Raw genomic sequence first — 20,623 nt, forward strand, 5'->3', positions numbered from 1 at the left:
AAGCAAAGACTGGGCAAACCAAATTGTTGCCAGAATGATCAGGCTCGTCTTTATATATACTGCTTGCAAAAGGGATCCTAATTGCTTTGTCCAACATGGTGATTCATGTTTGTTCTTCACGCAGCAACCCAACCTCCTTCCTCAAAATGGAAAAACGAGAGCTGCCTGCTGGTGACTTTCCCAAGTTGCTTTGCGTAAATTCACGCACATGGACGCCCACCTATGGTCAACATCCCCACATTTGCAATAGGTCTTCATTTGCTGATTACTCCTCTTCTCTTTCTAGGTATGATTATCGGGAAATGCTGCACAATGCCACTTTCTGTCTGGTTCCTCGTGGTCGCAGGCTTGGGTCCTTCAGATTCCTGGAGGCTTTGCAGGTAAGAGGCCCTGGAGCCTTCCCAGAATAGGGCTGAGGACCGAAGCCAGACTAAGCGGGTTTAACATTATCACCTCTCCTGCGATAGCTAAAGAGAAGGTGTGGTTTCCCTTGAGGATCTGAAAATATTTTCAAGAAAATCTAAAACATTTTTGAAAAGTAGGGGGTGGAGGGAGGATTTACTCAGTAATTTTAGATGTAAGAAATTAAATGGTGGATTCTTCTGGGTCATGTTTAGAAACAGAAGGCAAATCTGATTACCAACTTGGACAATCTCTGTCACCTCCTCTTTCTCCTGTAAGTTATGTCAACCATTCTTAAACAGGAATATTTTTCCTGGGTAACTGAATGTTCCAGCCTAGCTGGACTCTAAAAAGCAGCCCTACTCTTTCCCTTTATTCCCGAAAAGCAAAATTGTCTTTTATGCCTGCATCTTAATTGTCTCTCAGTTCCTTTAAATTTTGAGAATGATCCCTAGCATGGTGTTACTACTCAGATGGCCAGCTCTTCCAAGGCTCTGCAGTTCAGAGGTCCTGGCTCCACCCCTGGAGCCTTTGTGGTAGGAATTTCTCAGCTTATCAACCTCACTCTGCAGAAATGTCCTCTTGAGACAGTCGTCCACATTTCCCACCTGGAAGTTGCAACCAGCCTTCTTTGATTGCAAGAGAAAGCATGCCCTCAACCTCTCTCATCCTCCATTCCTTGACCCTTTGCTGCTGTGTTCTTTCCTCCTCTATTCCCTGCACCATGCCTAAAGCTGTGCTTTTGCTACAGTGCTTCATAACTTCTTATCTCTGCCATCTTAACTGCAAATCATTCTGTCATGCCCTCCAACAGAAGAGCTTCCTTCTCTGGAATGTCTTTTCCAAGTTGCTCTCCGTGTGTGTTCTGCATAGCATGCCATCACTCATGTTCTTGTAGCCTCCTGGGATGTTGCATAAAGAAAAATTGTTCTCTGATTTGGATTATGAGTTATTTGGAATCAGTATTTTGTCATTAACCTAGTGTTTCTTGGCTGTTTATTTCCCGGCACAGACTGTAAATTGGTATGACTGTGGTTTAGATCACTCCACACTGAAGGGAACAAAGTTCTGGTTTAGGTGTTTGCAGAACAAGGGAAATGTGAACACTCTATACTGTTAAGTCCATGAACTGCTACATAGGAATGCTGAGCTCCATTCTGCTCTTTGTTGCTCATGACATTCGGGTAAATCACTTTGCACGTGGACTTGTGGGAGTTACATTGACAAGACTGTTTATATTCAAGGTTGGTTCTATACTGAGATTTTGTTGGTGTGAGCTTTTGTTACGTCCGTAAAAACTTCTCAGGCAAGGCCAGTCATCTCTATGGAAGTAAGGTCAGCCAGATCATGCACTAGAATAGAAATGGGGTTTTAGCATTCTAGGGCAAGACTTGCAAATATTAACATCTAGTCTGGATATGTACAACCTTCGTGTGACTTGATAACTCATAAAAGCTTCCTTTCCTCCTGGCCTAGGCAGTCCAGGATTCACGCAATATCAAAAATGCCAGTCATTGAATTTGTACTGATTTCACCTCTGATTGAAACAGTTTCTGCTGTTGTTTTCCTCACATTCACGAAGTCCCCTTTTTTGCTCAGGCTGCCTGCGTCCCTGTGATGCTCAGCAATGGATGGGAGTTGCCATTCTCTGAAGTGATTAATTGGAACCAAGCTGCCGTCATAGGCGATGAGAGATTGTTATTACAGGTAAGGAAGGGGCTGTGGCCTTCAACACATCAGCAGATTATTGCTGCCCCCGTCCAAACTTTCAAAGAAGATGAATCCAAAAGGTCAGCTCAATAAAAGAAATTTTATCAGGAGAAAATTACCTGTGTCATGGTGAATATGAAGTCATTTAATATGACATTGTTCACTTTCCAGCAAAATCTGCCCAGGTCCCCAGAATATATTCCGAAAAGAAGTTGCAGGTAAAGAATGGGAGCTTTGATTTTCAAGAAGAAGTGGACCTCCACCCCTTTCAATAGCCAGAATTTTTAGAAACATTACCAGAGAGTTTGTATTCTACCCTACTGTTTCATATTCTTTTCCGCTGTTTCTGCACTTGCCTTCAGATTAATTTTCAGAAAGAGAGAGGTCTCTAGGGCTTGTTCTTGTAATTAGTGTTATCATTCCTCAAATGATCCAGTCTGGGTGTCTGAGCGAGTGTTATCTTCAGGATGTATATTTAAATGAGCAGCCCCTAATAAAAGTTTGAACTGCTCAAGAGCTGCCTAGGGAGGAGGATACAATACTCACAGAGAAATCTGAGGGCAGGAGCAATCATGTATTTTTTTTAATTACTAAGGATTTTATTGCACCATACACTTTATCTTTGAATTACTATAAATATTTGTAGATTTTTTTTTTTATGTTTTTGCCCTTTTATTTTTTGAATATCCATTAAATTGAGTTTCTAAGTCTGTTTTTTTGTTTCGTTTTGTTTTTGTTTGTTTTTTTGGTCTTTTGTTGTTGTTGTTGTTGTTGTTGTTGTTGTTGAGATGGAGTTTTATTCTGTCGCCCAGGCTGGAAGTGCAGTGGTGCGATCTCAGCTCACTGCAACCTCCACCTCCCAGGTTCAAGAGATTCTCCTGCCTCAGCCCCCCGAGTAGCTGGGAATACAGGAGCTCACCACCATGCCTGGCTAATTTTTGTATTTTTAGTAGAGACGGGGTTTCACCATGTTGGCCAGGCTGGTCTTGAACTCCTTACCTTAGGTGATCCACCCGTCTCAGCCTCCCAAAGTGCTGTCATTATAAGCGTGAGCCACCGTGCCCGCCCTCTAAGTCTGTTGTTGATTCTCCTTCTGTGCTGCTGCCCAGTCTGCTAGCTGACTGGTGAAGTAATGCAGCACTTTCCCTAAAATAACAGATGAACTAACTATAACTGAGAGACCTATGGGTTAAGCAAATGAAAGTGACCACAGCTCCTGAAACATTACTTCTGTCTGGTACTCAGTTTGTGATCTCCATGGTACCTAGGATCTCAGAAACAAGGGTAGGAATATGGCAGAATCTGTTTTTTGGGGGGATAAGTTATTCTGCCCTGAATACAACTTCATTTTTTAGGTGTTCATTGAGAAAGGGGTCTGGACTTTTTGTGAAAGGGCCACTTTTATGCCAATGATTTCCCACTGTGATTCCTTAAGGAAAGGAAGTCCTTGCAGAAACACCAAGGAAGAGTTTTTCCCATACAGAGATAGTGTATGCCAAAATCATTTATTCATGAAAAGCCAAACAAGCGTGATGCATGTCATGCTTGTCCATGATGTCTTTTTTCTTCCTTTTTTAAATGTGATTTTAAAAGTAATACTTGATCATTAAAAGAAATTTGAGAAATAAAGGGAATAAAAAGCACCACCCATAATTTTCCTTTTATATACCAATGCTCCCATGAATTTAATGTGAATAAGTTGAAAATTTGTCTTTGGTATGGAGCGCATTTTAGTATACTTAATTGTGGTTGTTGGTTTCTTTTCTTTTTTTCTTTTTTCTTTCCTTTTCTTTTTTTGTTTTGAGACAGAATCTCTCTGTCACTCAGGCTGGAGTGCAATGGCGCGGTCTGAGCTCACTGCAACCTCTGCCTCCCAGGTTTAAGCGATTCTTCTGCCTCAGCCTCCCGAGTAGCTGAGATTACAAGTGCCTGCCACCACACTCAGCTAATTTTTGTATTTTTAGTAGAAATGGGGTTTCACCATGTTGGCCAAGGTGGTCTTGAACTCCTGACCTGATGATCCACCTGCCTCAGCCTCCCGAAGTGCTGGGATTACAGGGGTGAGCCACTGTGCCTAGCTGCTTCTCCAGTTTCTACCATTTCACCAAAGTTGATGGGCATTTCATCTTCTGAAGCAACTTTTTGGCTTGACTCTGAAGATTTTGATTTTTATCACTCCCACCCACCCAGACTTGCTGGTGTTTTTTCCCTCTCATATGCAGTCTGTCTTTGCACAGCTGCCTCCATATTGAACAGCAACTGTGTACTATCATTAACAATGGTTTTAAAGAGTTGGCACCCAGCCCAAATGTCTGCTCTGGGAAATGTTTTTTTGTTATGTTACAATTTTTCATTTCCTGTTTTAGAATAGCTCGGATGTTTTTATTTGCCTATATTCTTGTCATCATGTCACCAAGAGAGCTTAATGTGACTTTCTTATATCTATTCTGGTGCATCCCATTTGTTTTGCTACCATACATGACCTTTTATTAAGACTTCATTGAGCTCGGTGATTTCCAAAACAATCCAGCCAAATTAGAATTAATTGATCACTTTCCCATACCTGTCTCTCAGGACAAGCAGATTAATAACCAATAGCCAAATGCCATTAAAACTTGGAACTCTGTCTTTTCAATCAGTTAGAGTTGTCTTCCAGAGCACTTTGCATAGTGCTGTCAGACACTTGTATCGTATCACAAACCGGTAGAATACATTGCACTTGATATAGTAAGATGAAGATGCATCTTATTTAAGAGAGGAGGACAGCATTGGTAGGTGAGTCTGTGATATTCTTTTTCTCCTTTCATAACCACAGCAGACTCAATTTTCTGGAGACTATATAGCAATGATAGCTTTAGGCATTTTTCTTTTCTTTTCTTTTCTTTTCTTTATTTCTTTCCTTTCTTTTTTCTCTTTTCTTTTCTCTTTTTCTTTCTTTCTTTCTTTTTCTTTCTTTCTTTCTTTCTTTCATTCTTGAGACAGTCTCATTCTCTCACCCAGGCTGGAGTGCAGTGGTGCAGTCTAGGCTCATTGCAACCTCTGCCTCCTGGGTTCAAGTGATTCTTCTGCCTCAGCCTCCTGAGCAGCTGGGACTACAGGTGCGTACCACCATGCCCAGCTAATTTTTGTATTTTTAGTAGAGACAGGGTTTCACCATATTGGCCAGGCTGGTCTCGAACTCCAGAACTTGTGATCCCCCTGCCTCGGCCTCTGAAAGTGCTGGGATTACAGGCGTGAGCCACTGCACCCAGCCTTAGGCATTTTTCTAGTAGACTGTTTCCTCGTGGCCACGATAAAACAGTGATGCCAACCTATATAACTCTTAGCAGTTACTTCTTGACATTTAGAAGAGGGTATGATTATGAAAATTGAACAGGATAATTTTTTTCTAATCTTTCTTTGGCCATCTGGGTGACTTTCTCAGTAAGTAAATAAAAATCAGTTTCCTTGGACTTATAAAGGTTCTATGATATGAATGATTTCTCTACCTTCTCGAAGAATGTTTTATTTTCATTTGACCTTGAGCTCTGATTACAGGCTAATGTTTGCCTGCCAGTGTTTCTCCTTTACCTGTTGCCTCTGTTTCTTCAGTGTTGCAAATCCAGGTATACACTTTGGGACACAGATTTAGTATCTGGTTTTGGACATTGCCAAACCAAGTGAACTTTTCCTTCTCTTCTTACTGTGAAGCTGTTTTATTGCTCCTCCTAAGGGGAGTGTTGAATTAAAAAATGCGCTACCACTTCCTTCCCCTCCAATGGAAACTCTGTTACAGTCTTAGTCAAATGCCATGGGTAACTTTCCTATTAAAGCAGCTAACGGAGCATTTCTCCTCCTTGCCCAGACTCCCATATCTGTCAGATTAGTCATATGTTATGGAGGCAAGCATGCAGAAAGAGGTGAGCACAAAAGGGCAATTGCTAATCACAAGGAATCTTCCCTTAAGACTATAGACTCCGTAAATGAAATAGACCTTGAACTGTAGGTGAAAATAGGGAACAAGCCCAGAACACTTACCAGACTCAGGAAGTACATTTCAGAACTCCAGACCCAAGCAGTTTCCCTTGCAGACATTAAGCAACTGGTCCAACTTTTAATAGCATCACTCTGATACCAATAATGATAGTAGTGATTGTACATTATATTAATTAAGTTTTCCATGTTTTAGGCACTGTGCTAAGCACTTGTATAATCATCATTAAAACCTTAGTACTTTATCCCCACTTTATGAGTAAGGAAGTGGAGTCTTTGAGAAATCAGCTAACTCGTTCAAGAAAGCACAGGTAGTAAATGGTAGAGGGAAGAATCCTTCCTTGATCTTTCTGACTCCCGTGCCCCTGGGCCTAGCCATTCAGCAGCTGTACTACCATTAAAAATAATGATGTCCCTGTGGTGGCTTCAGGTGGTTATATTCACCTCCTATTTCTTAATAACTACTATATAAAAGCCACTCTGCTAACCTGAAAATGTGTAGCAGGATAACAAGATATAGGTCCTTCCTTTAAAACTGTGTACCCTGGAAGAGAGCAGTGATGACTAAACATATATGAACAGTTGAGAGATCCAGTTAGACTTGGGTAAGGGCTGAAGGCAGAAAGAGAGATATGGGAAGCAGAAAGGCTCAAAGGTGAGGTAGAAGGTATGTGCACATAAAAGTGACTGACCCTAGCTTCAGGTTGGATGGGAAAGCTCATAGACATTCTCTAAAAAGTCCTTTTATAGATATTTTATAGTTCCTGGGGTGACCAATCATAGAAGTGCTTGGGAGATAAAGTCTTCTGGCCTTTCCCCAAGACCTACAGTTACTCCTCTATAAAATTTGGTTGTTACCTTGTGCAAGGTCGAGGATTTCTGGAAGCAGCAATTGTGACTATAGACTTACCTAAGCAACTCATAAGCTGCTTCTGAATCTTAGAGGTGAACTGTAACTTTCATACATCAAAGGCCACTGGGGCGGATTCCCAGTAAGTGCTCTTTGTAGCTGACACTTCTTAAGGTCATTTCAACTTAAGAGTTGATGATTTTTAGTAGATCTATGCTAGAAGTCGAATGCTATGAAGAATAAAAGCCTAACCCAGTTGGGTTATTTTGATCAAGTACATCTCTTGGTTTTACGGTTATAATTCCTATGTGTTCACCTTGTGTTACAGATTCCTTCTACAATCAGGTCTATTCATCAGGATAAAATCCTAGCACTTAGACAGCAGACACAATTCTTGTGGGAGGCTTATTTTTCTTCAGTTGAGAAGATTGTATTAACTACACTAGAGGTAAGTGAGACCGCTTGGCTCTTGGGCTTGAATAATGGTCCTTTATACACTTCTCTCAGCCTTCTGTTTTGCTATTAGTGATGTGTGATTGGTCCAATGGGGCAAAACCAGATTCCTGTACTCGGATATATTGGTTAACCTCTTTTATCAACTTTGCCATACCCAAGAAAATACTCTCATTCCTGACAAACTCTACAAAGGAAAACCTACATGGGGAGAAATTATACTCAATGACACAGAGATTGACTCCGTCTTACATCATTTCAGGGATATGTGGGTCATGACTGTCTTGTCATTTACACTCAATGGCATCCTTTGAAGACATGTTTCTGGAGTTCATTTAGAAAAAAATATTTAATGGCTTGGCTCAGCGGCTCACTCCTGTAATCCCAGCACTTTGGGAGACTGAGGCAGGTGGATCACCTGAGAGCAGGAGTTCAAGACCTGGCCAACAAGGTGAAACCTCATCTCTACTAAAAATACAAAAAATTAGCCAGGCATAGTGACACACACTTGTAATCCCAGCTACTCGGAAGGCTGAGGCAGGAGAATAGCTTGAACCTGGGAGGCGGAGGTTGCAGTGAGCTGAGATCGCACCATTATACTCCAGCCTGGGCATCAAGAGCAAAACTCCATCTCAAAAAAAAAAAAAGAAAGAAAGAAAGAAAATATATATATAATGGCCAAGTAACGGCAAATCCTCTACCGTTCTAAAAATATGAGTAGTTTTCTGGACACCACAGTCCAATGGCATTGGGGGACAGCAGAATTAATTCTCAAGTCTTATGCAAGCCAGCCAACCAGCGTCAGTGTGGCAAAGTTGTGTTAAGAGGAGAGTCAGGATCATACCCATGTGGCGCAGAAAGTGTTAAATTTGTGAAAGCAGAAAATCTGTTAGGCAGATGGGTGCCCATCCTCAAGTTGCTTTTTTCTAAGGCAGGACGGAAAAAGAAAAAGGAAGCATGGAGATGATTAAAACCTTTGGAAATAGAGCAGATAGCATTGGCCTGAGGCTACACCAAAGTAGCACAAAGAGCTAGGAAAAGATTCAGGAAGCTGCACACGCATGCATTACAGGCTTGAAGGAAGGAGAGCAGAGATATTCACTGAGGTGATTCTGAGGTGTTCCCAAAATGAAGTGGGGGCATCGTGGTCTTCCTTTTGGAGAATTCACTCGGGAAAAGTGATGACTGCTCTAAAAGCTAATGTGATGTGGAACCTACATTGAGAAGTCTGAGTAATACGAAGAAACTGAAGTTACTCTACTTGGTCCACATCACTGTTTTCTTGCCATCCTGACTATCAGAGCCAGTGCTGGTCATGCTCCAGGCACACCGGGGCATTTATCCACCCCACGCTGAGCTTGGGCTCCTGCTCCCACCCTAGGGCAAACTCTGGTCAGTGTCCTCTTAGGCATAGTGTGTATTTTTTTCATCCTGGAACTGGGTAAAAAGGGCTGTTTAGGACCCAGGCCCATTCCCATGAAGGGGACAGGATCATAATGACTTCCAAGGGCTTTCTTCCTGCAAGCAAACTTTTATCCCTCCAAAAGCAATCTCCTCAATTAAAATCAATTGAGTCGTTACCTCTGTTCACAGTAGCAGATTTGAGTATTTAATAGAGTTATCCTTTGCTTTTTTTTTTTCTTAGTGTTAATAATTCTTTTTTTTATTATTATTATTATACTTTAAGTTCTAGGGTACATGTGCATAACGTGTAGGTTTGTTACATATGTATACTTGTGCCATGTTGATGTGCTGCACCCATCCACTCGTCAGCACCCATCAACTCGTCATTTACATCAGGTATAACTCCCAATGCAATCCCTCCCCCCTCCCCCCTCCCCATGATAGGCCCCGCTGTGTGATGTTCCCCTTCCCGAGTCCAAGTGATCTCATTGTTCAGTTCCCTTAATCCTGTCCTCCATCTAAGATCCTTCATAGGCCACTCTTAAAGAATGTTGAATGTTATTTTTTCTCCCCTTTTGGAGTGCAGAGTGCCTTTTTTTTTTTTTTGAGACAGGGTCTCTCTCTGTCACCAGGCTGGAATGACCTTAAGCAATCCTCCCACCTCAGCCTTCTGAGTAGCTGGGACCATGGGTGCGAGCTACTATGCCTGGCTAATTTTTTATTTTTTGTGCAGACGAGGTCTCGTTATGTGGCCCAGACTGGTCTTGAACTCCTGGCTCAAGCAATCCTCCTGCCTCGACTACCCAAGTGGTGGGATTACAGGAGTGATTATTAAATAAGGACACATTCATTTTAGAAACTAATAGAAAACACTTAAAGCATAAAATATAAAATAATTCCTTCATACAAAACCACTATTGACATATATATCCACACAAACATATATATTCATTTTTATATGTAAATTTAAAATTTGTGGTAGTTTTAGTTTTAAAAAGGAGTCTTCATATACTTGCATTATAACCTGTTTTTCTGCTTAATAATGTTAATATTTTCTCATGTTATTAGATTTTTTCTATAATTAATGACTATATGATATTCCATTTATGATATCATCTAATTATTTAAATTAATCCCCAATTTGGGTAGATTCCAGTTGTTTCTGGCTTTTTATCTTTATGTACATCATTGCAGTAAATCATCTCAAGGTCAAATTATTGTGCAGATTCGATATTACTTCCTTAGGATAAATTCCTTGAATTTGAAGTCCTGTTTCAAATAATATGCCAAATGCTAAGTTTTTTTGGTTTTTTTTTTGTTTGTTTGTTTTTGAGACAGAGTCTCACCCTGTCCCCCAGGCTGGAGTACAGTGGCACCATCTCAGCTCACTGCAACCTCCGCCTCCTGGGTTGAAGCGCTTTCTCAGGCCTCAGCCTCCCAAGTAGCTAGGATTACAAGCATGTGCCATGGAGATGGGGTTTCACCATATGGGCCAGGCTGCTCTCCAACTCCTGACCTCAAGTGATCTGCCTGCATCGGCCTCCCAAAGTGCTGGGATTACAGGCATGAGCCACCGTGCCTAGCCCCAATGCATTTCTTTCTTCAGTGTTTTCTCTGCCATTTTTATGTATCTTTGGGTTGTTTCTGGCCTTTTAATTCTATCCTATTAGTTGTTTACCTCTAATACATTCAGACCACGTTTCAGTGTTTTAACTTTTTTTACTCTATTATACATCCTATCGTGAACTTCTATTAAACCAATATGCCATTATTTACTGTTAATGTTCTTTTTAATTATTTCTTTTTTAGAGCTAACTATATCTTTATCCAAGCAAATGACTTTCTACATGTATCTTAAACTACATCTGTATTTCTTTAGGATGGAATCCCTGAAGTGATCTTAATAAGCCAGAGAGTCTAGGCATTTCTAAGGCTTATAATATATTTTGCCAAATTATTATCCAAAAACATTTTATCCACCCAGAGTCTCACAAGCTGTCTGGGCGTGACTCTCTTTTGCTGTGCTCTTGTCAGCCTCACAGATCCATAATTAAAACACACACATCTACCACTTTGCTGATTTGCCAGATGAAAGATGGTATCTCATTAATTACATGTCTTTTGCATATGGTTTATTGCATGGATCTGGTCTCTCACCTAGTAAGTTAGCAGTGCTCAATTTTTGTATTGTAACAGTTGAATGTCTTACATTCGTCAGAATAGGATCAAAATAAGATCAAGCTGTTCTCATCTCTGAACCTGAAAAGGCCTTTTCCCCTTTGTATTTAAACCATGCAATTTTTTTTTTCTTTTTTTTTTTTAGCAACACAGTTTTGGGTTTTTTTAAAAACACTAAAGATGATATACTTCATTCGAATTTATAGCAACTGTCAAATCTCTTCATATAGTTCCAAGATTGGATTGTAACAGTTTGACCTCTCAACTAAATTGATGACAGGTACTACCTAGTTTTCCAAAATACTTCATAACTCAGAGTACCCCAGAATTCAACATAATCAGAAAATCAGGGGAAATAGAAGAAAATGCCATCCACAGACACAAATAACACAGCGAATGTGTTTATAAGAACAGTTTAAGTATCACGTATCAAAAATGTGAACTTGGCTTAGAACTCAGATAACATACTTCATTTAGTCACTGCTGGAGCTACTAAGGCATGAGAATAATTCAGTTACTCACAGTTACGGCATAGACTTGAAGATCCTGGCCTAAGGATGCTCTGTACTCAGACTCTAGGTCTTTCTCCTTGCTTGCTATATTCTAGGCCATGGGAATGGGATTCTGGAGTCTTCAAACATTGTGAGCCCTAGAGTTGTAGGTAGAGTGCTTAGACTCAGTTGAAAACAGGACATCTCATTTTCTCTTCAATGCCAGGGTCAAGTTGTTAGTACATTTCATTGTACAGAGCTCTGTCTAGGATTCTGTTAGTTTTTCCAGTTTGATTGAAATTTTCTAATGCTGCATCTTGGTAGTAAGGAGCTATTTAATCAAACGAGGCTCTGTAGAGCTCAGTTTGTTTGTGTAAATTGAGAAGTAACCATGAGGTCAATGATAAAACACTGGAAAAACAGTGCTCCTTCATGGATTCCATTATTTGTCAGAATATTGCACAATAACCTGGCACTAAGGATTGAATCATTGGAGCTTAGTTGTAATCAAGATGAGTGAAAGAAAGTGCTTGAGATTATAATAATATATGAAAAGAGCCAGTGGTAGCTAGGAAGGTATATAGTTAGTGGAGTTTTATGAAGTATGCTCCATTTTCCTCTTCAGTTATCTAGCCATGCACATCCGAACCATAGTATTGCTGATGCTATCATACAATGATATTTGAAAATCAGTGGGATAATGGAAATAGACAATTGATCTGGCTTCAAGTAAAGTGGCATATGGTGGCATCGTGTGTCTTAGGCTACAGTGCTTTGGTTACAAGATGAGGGGCTACATAGAATGACTGTAACCTGTAACCAATCGTCCATTATTTGGAAAACAGAGGATACATAAAAAGAAAAATAAGGAGCCTGTCATTCTTCCCTTTGAATTCACATCAATTAGAAATATTGTCCTTATCAAGGGGGCCATCTGGGACCATAACAAAAAAAGTCTTGTATTATGTGTTTGTGTGTGTGTGTGTGTGTGTGTGTGTGTGTATTGATTTTGTTTATAGCCAAAGAAGCATCCAACCTCTAAATCTGATGTCTTCTTCCACAACAATAAAGAGTAAGCAGTAAGTGCCATGAAAAGATTCTGGGAGCTCTCCAGGGTAGTGATAGGAAGAATTGCAGAGGGGAAAAAATGATCTTTCTGTATGGTGAAATGAAATCCATATTTCTTTATGCTTTTAGAAGGCAAGTTGATATAAACCTTTTAGAAAGACACTTGGCAATACTTATGAGTAGCCTTAAAAGTACTTACACCCTTTGACAAGGTCCTACAGAATCAATTCTGGTCTGGAACGGTGGCTCACACCTGTAGTCCCAACCCTTTGTGAGGCCGGGGAGAAAGGATTGCTTGAGCTCAGGAGTTTGAGACCAGCCTGAGCAACATAGTGAGACCCCATCTCTACAAAAAATAAAAATAAAAAAGTTAGCTGGGTGTGGTGACCCTCCCCTGTGGTCCCAACTACTCAGGAGGCTGAGGTGAGAGTATCCTTTGAGCCCAGAAGTTTGAGGCTGCGGAGAGCCGTGACCACACCACTGTACTCCAGCCTGGGTAACTGTATGAGACCCTGTCTCAAAAAAAAAAAAAAAAAGAAGAAGAAGAATCAGTCTTAAATGTGGAAAATTTTATTCATATTCATAAATATGTTCATTGCTTTGCATGGAAAAAATGCTGAACTGATCATTAAGAAAAATGAATCATGAATACTATTAATATGGAAACATATCTGTAATATATAATATCTATACTATTGCCACTATGTAATAAATGGAGAAACCAATGCCTAGAAAACAAACACAGGAGTGAGTTTCTTCTTAAAGGCAAAAATGAAGTCTTAAGTATAACAACTTAGGCAGCTATTCTTAAATTCTGAGACATTGTTATAATTAATGTGATATTTTATTGCTTTATTACAGATGAGGAAAATAATACACAAAGGTGGCAAATTGCTTGACCCAGGTTAAATTCAACATTTGCTACTGCTTTCATACCTGTCCTCTATCTTTCTGTCAAGATCCATTGGAAGACAGTATAAAATGCTTGTTATTTCAGAAGAGTGCTATATCTTATTATCATATCCTTGAATTTCAAAAGATAGCAATGTTGTGATGCTAAACCAAAGTCTATGACAGTGACAAGCATAACATCCAAAGACCTGATGTGAATGATGACCCATTTTGTGACAGCTCTGAGTTCTATGCCATTTGTCTGTAGGTTCGATTTATGATACTGTCTATTGTCAATTTATTTTCTATCTTGATATCCAAACTTATTTCAGTGACCACATCCTAAGAGGTACATAAATTTGAAAAGAAAAAAAAAAAAAAAAAGGAGGATCTAAAGAGAAACTAGAAAAAGGAAATAAATAGACAGTACATTTGGAAAGTACAAATAATAAAAAACAGGAATAAATGTTGTACAAAGTGAAATTGCTAACCATGTAAAAAAATCCTTCACAACCATGACAATTTTCTCATAATTAATGCCAAGACAACAGCATTTTAACACATCCCTGTTACACAAAAAGTAAAAATAAATATTTTCACTAGGTTCCTAAAATCTCCACCAAATTAGAAACCTCTATCCAGCCATATAAAATTAGCAATTTTGATCTGGGTGAAAGATAAGATGCAGAAGTCATTTAACTAAGATATTTGAGTTCTTCTGAATTTCCTCCTTGCTTCCTTCCTTCTCTGTCATTAGGAAAATAAACATAAGATTTGCAAAGATAAATGTAGCGCACTTTATTACTTATCTAGTCACCATGTGGAATGAGATGAGGGTGTTAATAACCTTAGCAAATAATAAAACTCCATTTAAAATAGTCTGTACTTAAAATCACATTGCATTAAATGGAGACCTGGAAAATGGTGATTTGGGTCTTAAATCTCAAGACTTATGGCAGGATTTTTTTCTTTTCTTTTAAATGTAAAAAAAAAAAAATTGCTGAAAACATAAAATTCCGTACCAAGTTAATTATTTGCCAAATCATATTCTAATGAGTGGATGGTATAATTATAAGAGTTTGAAAGTCACAGAGAGAAAGCTATAAAATGGACTAATCACATTCAACTGACAAATGATTCGGGATGGGAGGATGTTTGACTCTAAATGTAGAATTTAATGATCTGCAAGGTCCCAAAGTCCAAAGAAACTAATGAACTAGCTTGGCTATTATTAGTCTTCATATGCCATGGTTCTTGTCCTATTATGTAGGATGTTTTAAGCAATTGTTAACTCACTACTTTTCGAGATGAAATATAGAAAAACTTCAGTAACCAGTACCCAAAGTCCTACAATTGACTTTGAAAGGAAAATGAAATATGACAAGCAAACACATCTACCTCTTGAATTAAAGAAACAGCTGAAAACCTCAATAGCTTCTAGAATGTGTCATGTCTTGAATATGCTTTCCGTTCAGTGTCTACGAGTATACATTGACCTCTCTGTTCTCTGAGAACAGGTCTTGATAGGGGCCTCAAACGTATCTTAGTTCTTAGAAGTTTAACCATCAGGGAAAGACTAACTGCTCCACACAGTCTATTTTGGAATGAGCATGGACTCATTATTATACAAAGACAGGGTAGAATTTATGGTTTAACTGAAGTTTAATTAGGAACTTTGATTGGCTATAATTCATATCTTTCTGTTACTCTTTTTCATTGCTCCATTACTCTCTCCGTCTCGCAGACGTTTTTATCTGGAGAATTAGAGTGGGAGGGAGGGTAGAGTCGCCACTCTGACTGCCGCCATCTTTCAAATGTGGATTGGGCATCATTCCTTCCACATAGCATCAGGATCTCATTCTCACTGTGTGCTATGTTTTGTTTTCTAGATTATTCAGGACAGAATATTCAAGCACATATCACGTAACAGTTTAATATGGAACAAACATCCTGGAGGATTGTTCGTACTACCACAGTATTCATCTTATCTGGGAGATTTTCCTTACTACTATGCTAATTTAGGTAAGTGAATTTCCTCCAGGGAGTTGCCCTTGTTTACCCTGAAGATGTCATACAGAACTAAGGGCCTTTGTTCTTCTATTCTAATGGGGTCCATCTAACACCCTGCACTGAAGATTGCTTTTTCTAGAGTCTTGTTATAAGTGACATATCAAGTTCAAAAACAGAACAGAGCATTGCAAAATGGAAAAAAAGAAAAACTTCTTATCTGTGCAGCTCTACTTCATATTTAGTAATTTCTTTTTGAGAAATAGGCTCCTCAAATTATGAATCATTTTGAACATGGCAATGGGTTAGCTATCATTTTACGCCTCATCATATATAAAATAGAGTTAGGAGAGCTCTCCCCTGTTTTGTTTTGTTTTTTTTCACAATCCCAACATCTCTATTCCGTACCAAAGAAAAACTGAATAAGAGGAAAGGAGAAATAACTAAGAATATATGACAAGCACAAATTTATTAATTTTTCCAAGGTTTTTTATGCTCCTTTTATGTGCTATGCTAATGTATTGCTGGGTTCTAGAAATAAAAAGTCAAATAAGATACAGTCTCTGCTTTCAAGCAGTTTTCAGTCTAATCACAGTAGGGAAAAGGGAATGGCAGAGGAATAAATCTCTACCACCGGCTACTGTTATTGCCTTAGACATTTATGTATTTGGAGCCCCAGTTGCTCTCATGTTAGAAACATCATGAACATTTCCCCTCAGTTACAGTTCTAAACTTGAGAAAGCCTAGGACAGGAAAGCATCTTCCAAGCTGATACAGCAAAAAGACAAGATTTTCCACTCAATGCCATTGTTCTCCATAACACCCTCACCCTTCTAAGTTGTACATGTTTCGCTTGAAACTGATGAGATGAAACCTAAAGAAATTCCTGGCCTGAAGCATCAACCAGTGACAAAGAACCTTTTAATCCAAACCAAACCTGTTATGGGAACCATCTCTAATTCAGTGTATGGTTGACATTTGGGTAATGTAATTAGAATTTAGAAATGGTCAGATTAAGACACCGGTTGACAAAAATTTCTGTATATTTATTGTACAGTATTTAGATCTTCATTTGGAGTTATCACATTAGAGGTGTGTAAATGATGCTTCTTAAATTATTGCAGGAAAATTTAAAGGCAATGACTTGTCATTCCTGTTTAAAAGGCAGCCCCTCAATCACGCTTATTCTCCTTGCTTGGCAAAACTTCGAATGTGTATCTAGATATTGGGAAGATTAACTTCTTTTTAACATACAATTAAAGTGCTACTGGATGATATAATTTTCTCTACAAAACCTTTGTATAATCCTCTAATACACATAGAGTCTGATTCTAGCCTTTATCCCATCAGTATCAAAGCGTAACTTGAATGTCCCTGCACTGTGTTGCTCGCAGTTAAGCCACTAAAGTGCCAAATTAGTGGGTCTAAACTAATGAAGTTTTAAAAGGCTCTTAACCTGTCTCTAATTTCTTAGTGAGTTCTTATGGGAAAAGTCCTTGGGGGGAAGCCATCTCACTTCTGTGTCTTTGGTGACAGTGGTTGTTTTGCATATCTATGATCCTTTTTAACCTAGGACTTCAGAGCTCCCAATTGGCAAAAGTCTGCATCACATACTTTTTTCTCAGCTATGTCACTGTTACACAAAGAAGAGATTCTGGGAATATGGAGGCTTCTTCTCCGAAATAATAACGATGTTGGTGAGGGTGATGATAATGATAGCTGCTGACATATATTGAGTACTTGTTATTTTCTAAGTCCTATTCTAAGTGCTTTGTATGCATTAACTTGTTTGTTTGTTTTTTTTTTTTTCTAAGACAGAGTCTTGCTATGTTGCCCAGGCTGGAGTGCAGTGGCACCATCTTGGCTCACTGCAACCTCTGCCTTCAGAGTTCAAGCAATTCTCCTGCTTCAGCCTCTGGAGTAACTGGGACTACAGGCACACGCCATCGTGCCCAGCTAATTTTTGTATTTTTAGTAGAGACGGGATTTCACCATGTTGGCCAGGCCAGTCTTGAACTGCTGGCCTCAAGTGATCCACCCGCCTCGGCCTCCCAAAGTGCTGGGATCACAAATGTGAGCCACCGCACGGGGACAAACTTACTGAATTTTCGAGATAACCCCATACGTTTGGCACTATTATCAGGTCTGTTTCCCAGCTGTAGAAACTCAGAGGGTTAAGTATTCTTTCCAAGGTCCCACCACCAGTAAGTGGTAGATCTGGGATTCAGACCTAGACAGACAGGCCCTGGATGCTGTTCCTTTCACCTTTTTTCCCACTAGCTAGCTGTTTGAAGTGCTATTAGTCAGGTAGAACCCTTTTATTACATAATTAAAAATCAGACACCTGCAAACACTGTGGGAGAGACAACACATGAAGGGTGGTGAATGGTGTGTGTATTTAGACACTGGGTACCTAAAAAGCCAAAGGAACATCACAGAAACATCACCAAGAGGGACAAAGGATATTAAAGCAAGAACCTAGAAGTGGACGTTGATCTGGAATTTATTGAGGTCTCTAGACTCAGGCAGTAGCTAACCAGCAACTTCTCATCTTGTTTCTGTCCTTTCAGGACATAAGAAGCAAAGGAGAAATCATCCAGGAGGGAACATTTGCTTCAGCGTGAGGCAGTGGAGCAAGGAGGAGTGATTTTCTAAGTCTTGTTTTCCAGCGCTTCATTAGGCTCTGCTCTCCTTTTTATTTCAGGTTTAAAGCCCCCCTCCAAATTCACTGCAGTCATCCATGCGGTGACCCCGCTGGTCTCTCAGTCCCAGCCAGTGTTGAAGCTTCTTGTGGCTGCAGCCAAGTCCCAGTACTGTGCCCAGGTGAGTGGGAAGTTGGCAGAGCAGCCCCTGCCTGCTCCAGCTCCAGACCAGAGATTCCTCCCTGCTTACCTGTTCTCCCCCAGGCTCCCTGGGCTCCCTAGGACTCCTCTAACATCATACCCTCTTACTCCCTTTCATTCATCCTGCCTCATTACACCCTTTTCATCCACTTAGAAATTCTTGGAAGTGAAATCTGGCACAGGGAAGGGGTGGGTTCCGGAGAGACCTTAGCACTGGTATAGGGTTAAAAAGTATATATACGTACACCAACACATTCTCTAGAGAAGATATAAGCACATGATTTTGTTTTTAAATGTCAAAATGACAAAGTAACATCCAAAAAGCCTCTGGGAGGACCCAGGCAACTAAGCTTCACTAGAAGAAGCAGACTTGTTGGTGTCATGAAGCGTCAACTTTTCTTTTCATAGCAACCATGACTAATTATAAAATTGGGAGCAGACGATTATGTCTATGGTAACAATATTTTCCAAATCAGTGTTGCGCCGATACTTGAACAGTGGTTTTTCTGATTTGTGAATTAGTTTATGCAAGAAGGTTTACAAACAAGGAAAGAATTCAATAAGGAAGTATGCATTTTTGAACTAAATGCCTTTATTGGAAATTATAAAGTCACATAAAATCAGCAACCATTCTAGAGCATGCAAAACATGAGCTCATCTTAGTTCTAGCTTGAATTTTTTTATTTCTCCCACATTGCCTGGTGTAGTGCAAGTTCAGAGCAGATGTTCAGATGCTCAGTATACATTTTTATTTAATTTGATCAGAGTTGTTATCTCACACACCATCATAAGATACCAGAATTTAGGAAACCACTTTATTAAGCTCCAGCCACCCTGAAATTCTTTTTCCCGCAGCTTTCCCCTATTCCCAGACACAGTTGGTTTTGTTTGTTTGTCTTTTTGTTTGTTTGTTTACTCTTTCTGTCCTCTCTCCAGTTGTTGGGGTGATAATGTTCTGAGGTTGTGTGGGAATGGACTCACTTTAATACTCAGTTTTGATGTCTGCCGTTCTGTCTCGCTGAGATCTCCAGCTCCTCTTTCTCTTTCTGACTCTGAGAAGAGGCTTTGGGTTGGAGGCCTACATAAATACATCCTACCCCAGCCATCTAATGAACCCCATCCCTTTCAGATCATAGTTCTATGGAATTGTGACAAGCCCCTACCAGCCAAACACCGCTGGCCTGCCACTGCTGTGCCTGTCATCGTCATTGAAGGAGAGAGCAAGGTAAGACTCGAAGGGGAACCTATGTGTGGAACCACTGTGGAGCCTTGGTTTCTCCGTGGGGCACTTTGGGTCTTGGCCCTAGATGTCTTCTCCCTGTTCCTGGATTATTTTTTCTAAAACTGTACTTTTCTCAGAATGTTCTCAGCTTTGACCGCAATAGGCTTTCAAATCAGGGAAACCTGGGTCTTCCTACCAACTCTTCTGTAGCTTTATGACCTTGTGTGTATACTTAACCTCTGTGAGCCTCAGTTTCCTCATCTACAAAAAGGAAACAATAATATATACCTTGCACGGTTGCTGTTAGGATTAAGTAAAGTCAGGAACTGGCAATAGTTATCTTTCTATAAATGACAAGGATGAAGATAAAGCTTATGGTGGTGGTGATGCATGAGGTTTGCTTGGCTGATTAATCTGAATGAGCTGTGTCTATCAGAATAGTGGCTCTTTCTCCCATTCCCTTTAAAAAGGACATTTTCACCTTAGTTTTGTTTGGCATCTGCCTGTAAAGATTGTCACAAGTGCTGCATAGCTGGCCTTTCTTCTGTTCTCCAGTTCACTTTGCCTAGAGCTGAACTATCTTTCTGATCATCTCCCGGCCCTTTAAGGTCTCCATTTGCTAGTGCTTCCAATTAACACTTGAGGCCATGTATAATCTGGCCCTAGCCAGCCTTCCAATCTTTTCTCTCATTGCTTTCCCTACAGACCCTGTCCCCTACCACATTTGATCATTTCTAATTAGCTGAATTGCGCTGTGTCTCTTCCTACCTCTAATTTTGACTTTGCCATTTGTAAGTCTTGACCACCCCTCCTTAACTCATCATCTCTGCTTGTCAACATTCCCATATATTCTTTAAGCCCCCGTTTGCATGCTACCTCCTCCTTGAAATTTCTTCTACTAAAGAGCACCCAGCTCTTTTTTCTCTAGCTTTTGCTTGTTGCTTTCTTATAGATCTTACCCGTTGTGAAGGAAATAGTCACTACTAAATGAAATTGAGATTGGTGAAGCAGTGCCATCTAAAACACTTTCCTTATCAGTCCCCAAGGGGTCAGGTCATAAGAGAGTGGCTCACACCTTTGCGCCAGAATGACAAAATTAAGTTTATTAGGCTGCACCATTTGATATCATCAT

At 39.8% G+C, this 20,623-nt stretch overlaps 1 protein-coding gene across 1 annotated transcript in view; it reads left to right on the plus strand.

Moving 5' to 3' along the window:
- The window catches only part of LOC105529083 (exostosin-1), an 80,227-nt gene that overhangs the window by 41,014 nt on the left and 18,590 nt on the right, over positions 1 to 20,623 (plus strand). The window contains exons 2-7 of the mRNA XM_011966132.1: positions 287 to 380; positions 2,002 to 2,109; positions 7,263 to 7,382; positions 15,309 to 15,441; positions 18,131 to 18,249; positions 19,399 to 19,494. Of these exons, the coding sequence (XP_011821522.1) occupies positions 303 to 380; positions 2,002 to 2,109; positions 7,263 to 7,382; positions 15,309 to 15,441; positions 18,131 to 18,249; positions 19,399 to 19,494 (654 nt within the window). The 5' untranslated portion in view covers positions 287 to 302. The remainder of the gene's footprint in view (positions 1 to 286; positions 381 to 2,001; positions 2,110 to 7,262; positions 7,383 to 15,308; positions 15,442 to 18,130; positions 18,250 to 19,398; positions 19,495 to 20,623) is intronic.

The sequence above is a fragment of the Mandrillus leucophaeus genome, unplaced genomic scaffold, assembly GCF_000951045.1.
Source record: "Mandrillus leucophaeus isolate KB7577 unplaced genomic scaffold, Mleu.le_1.0 Scaffold749, whole genome shotgun sequence".
Taxonomy (NCBI): Eukaryota; Metazoa; Chordata; class Mammalia; order Primates; family Cercopithecidae; genus Mandrillus; species Mandrillus leucophaeus.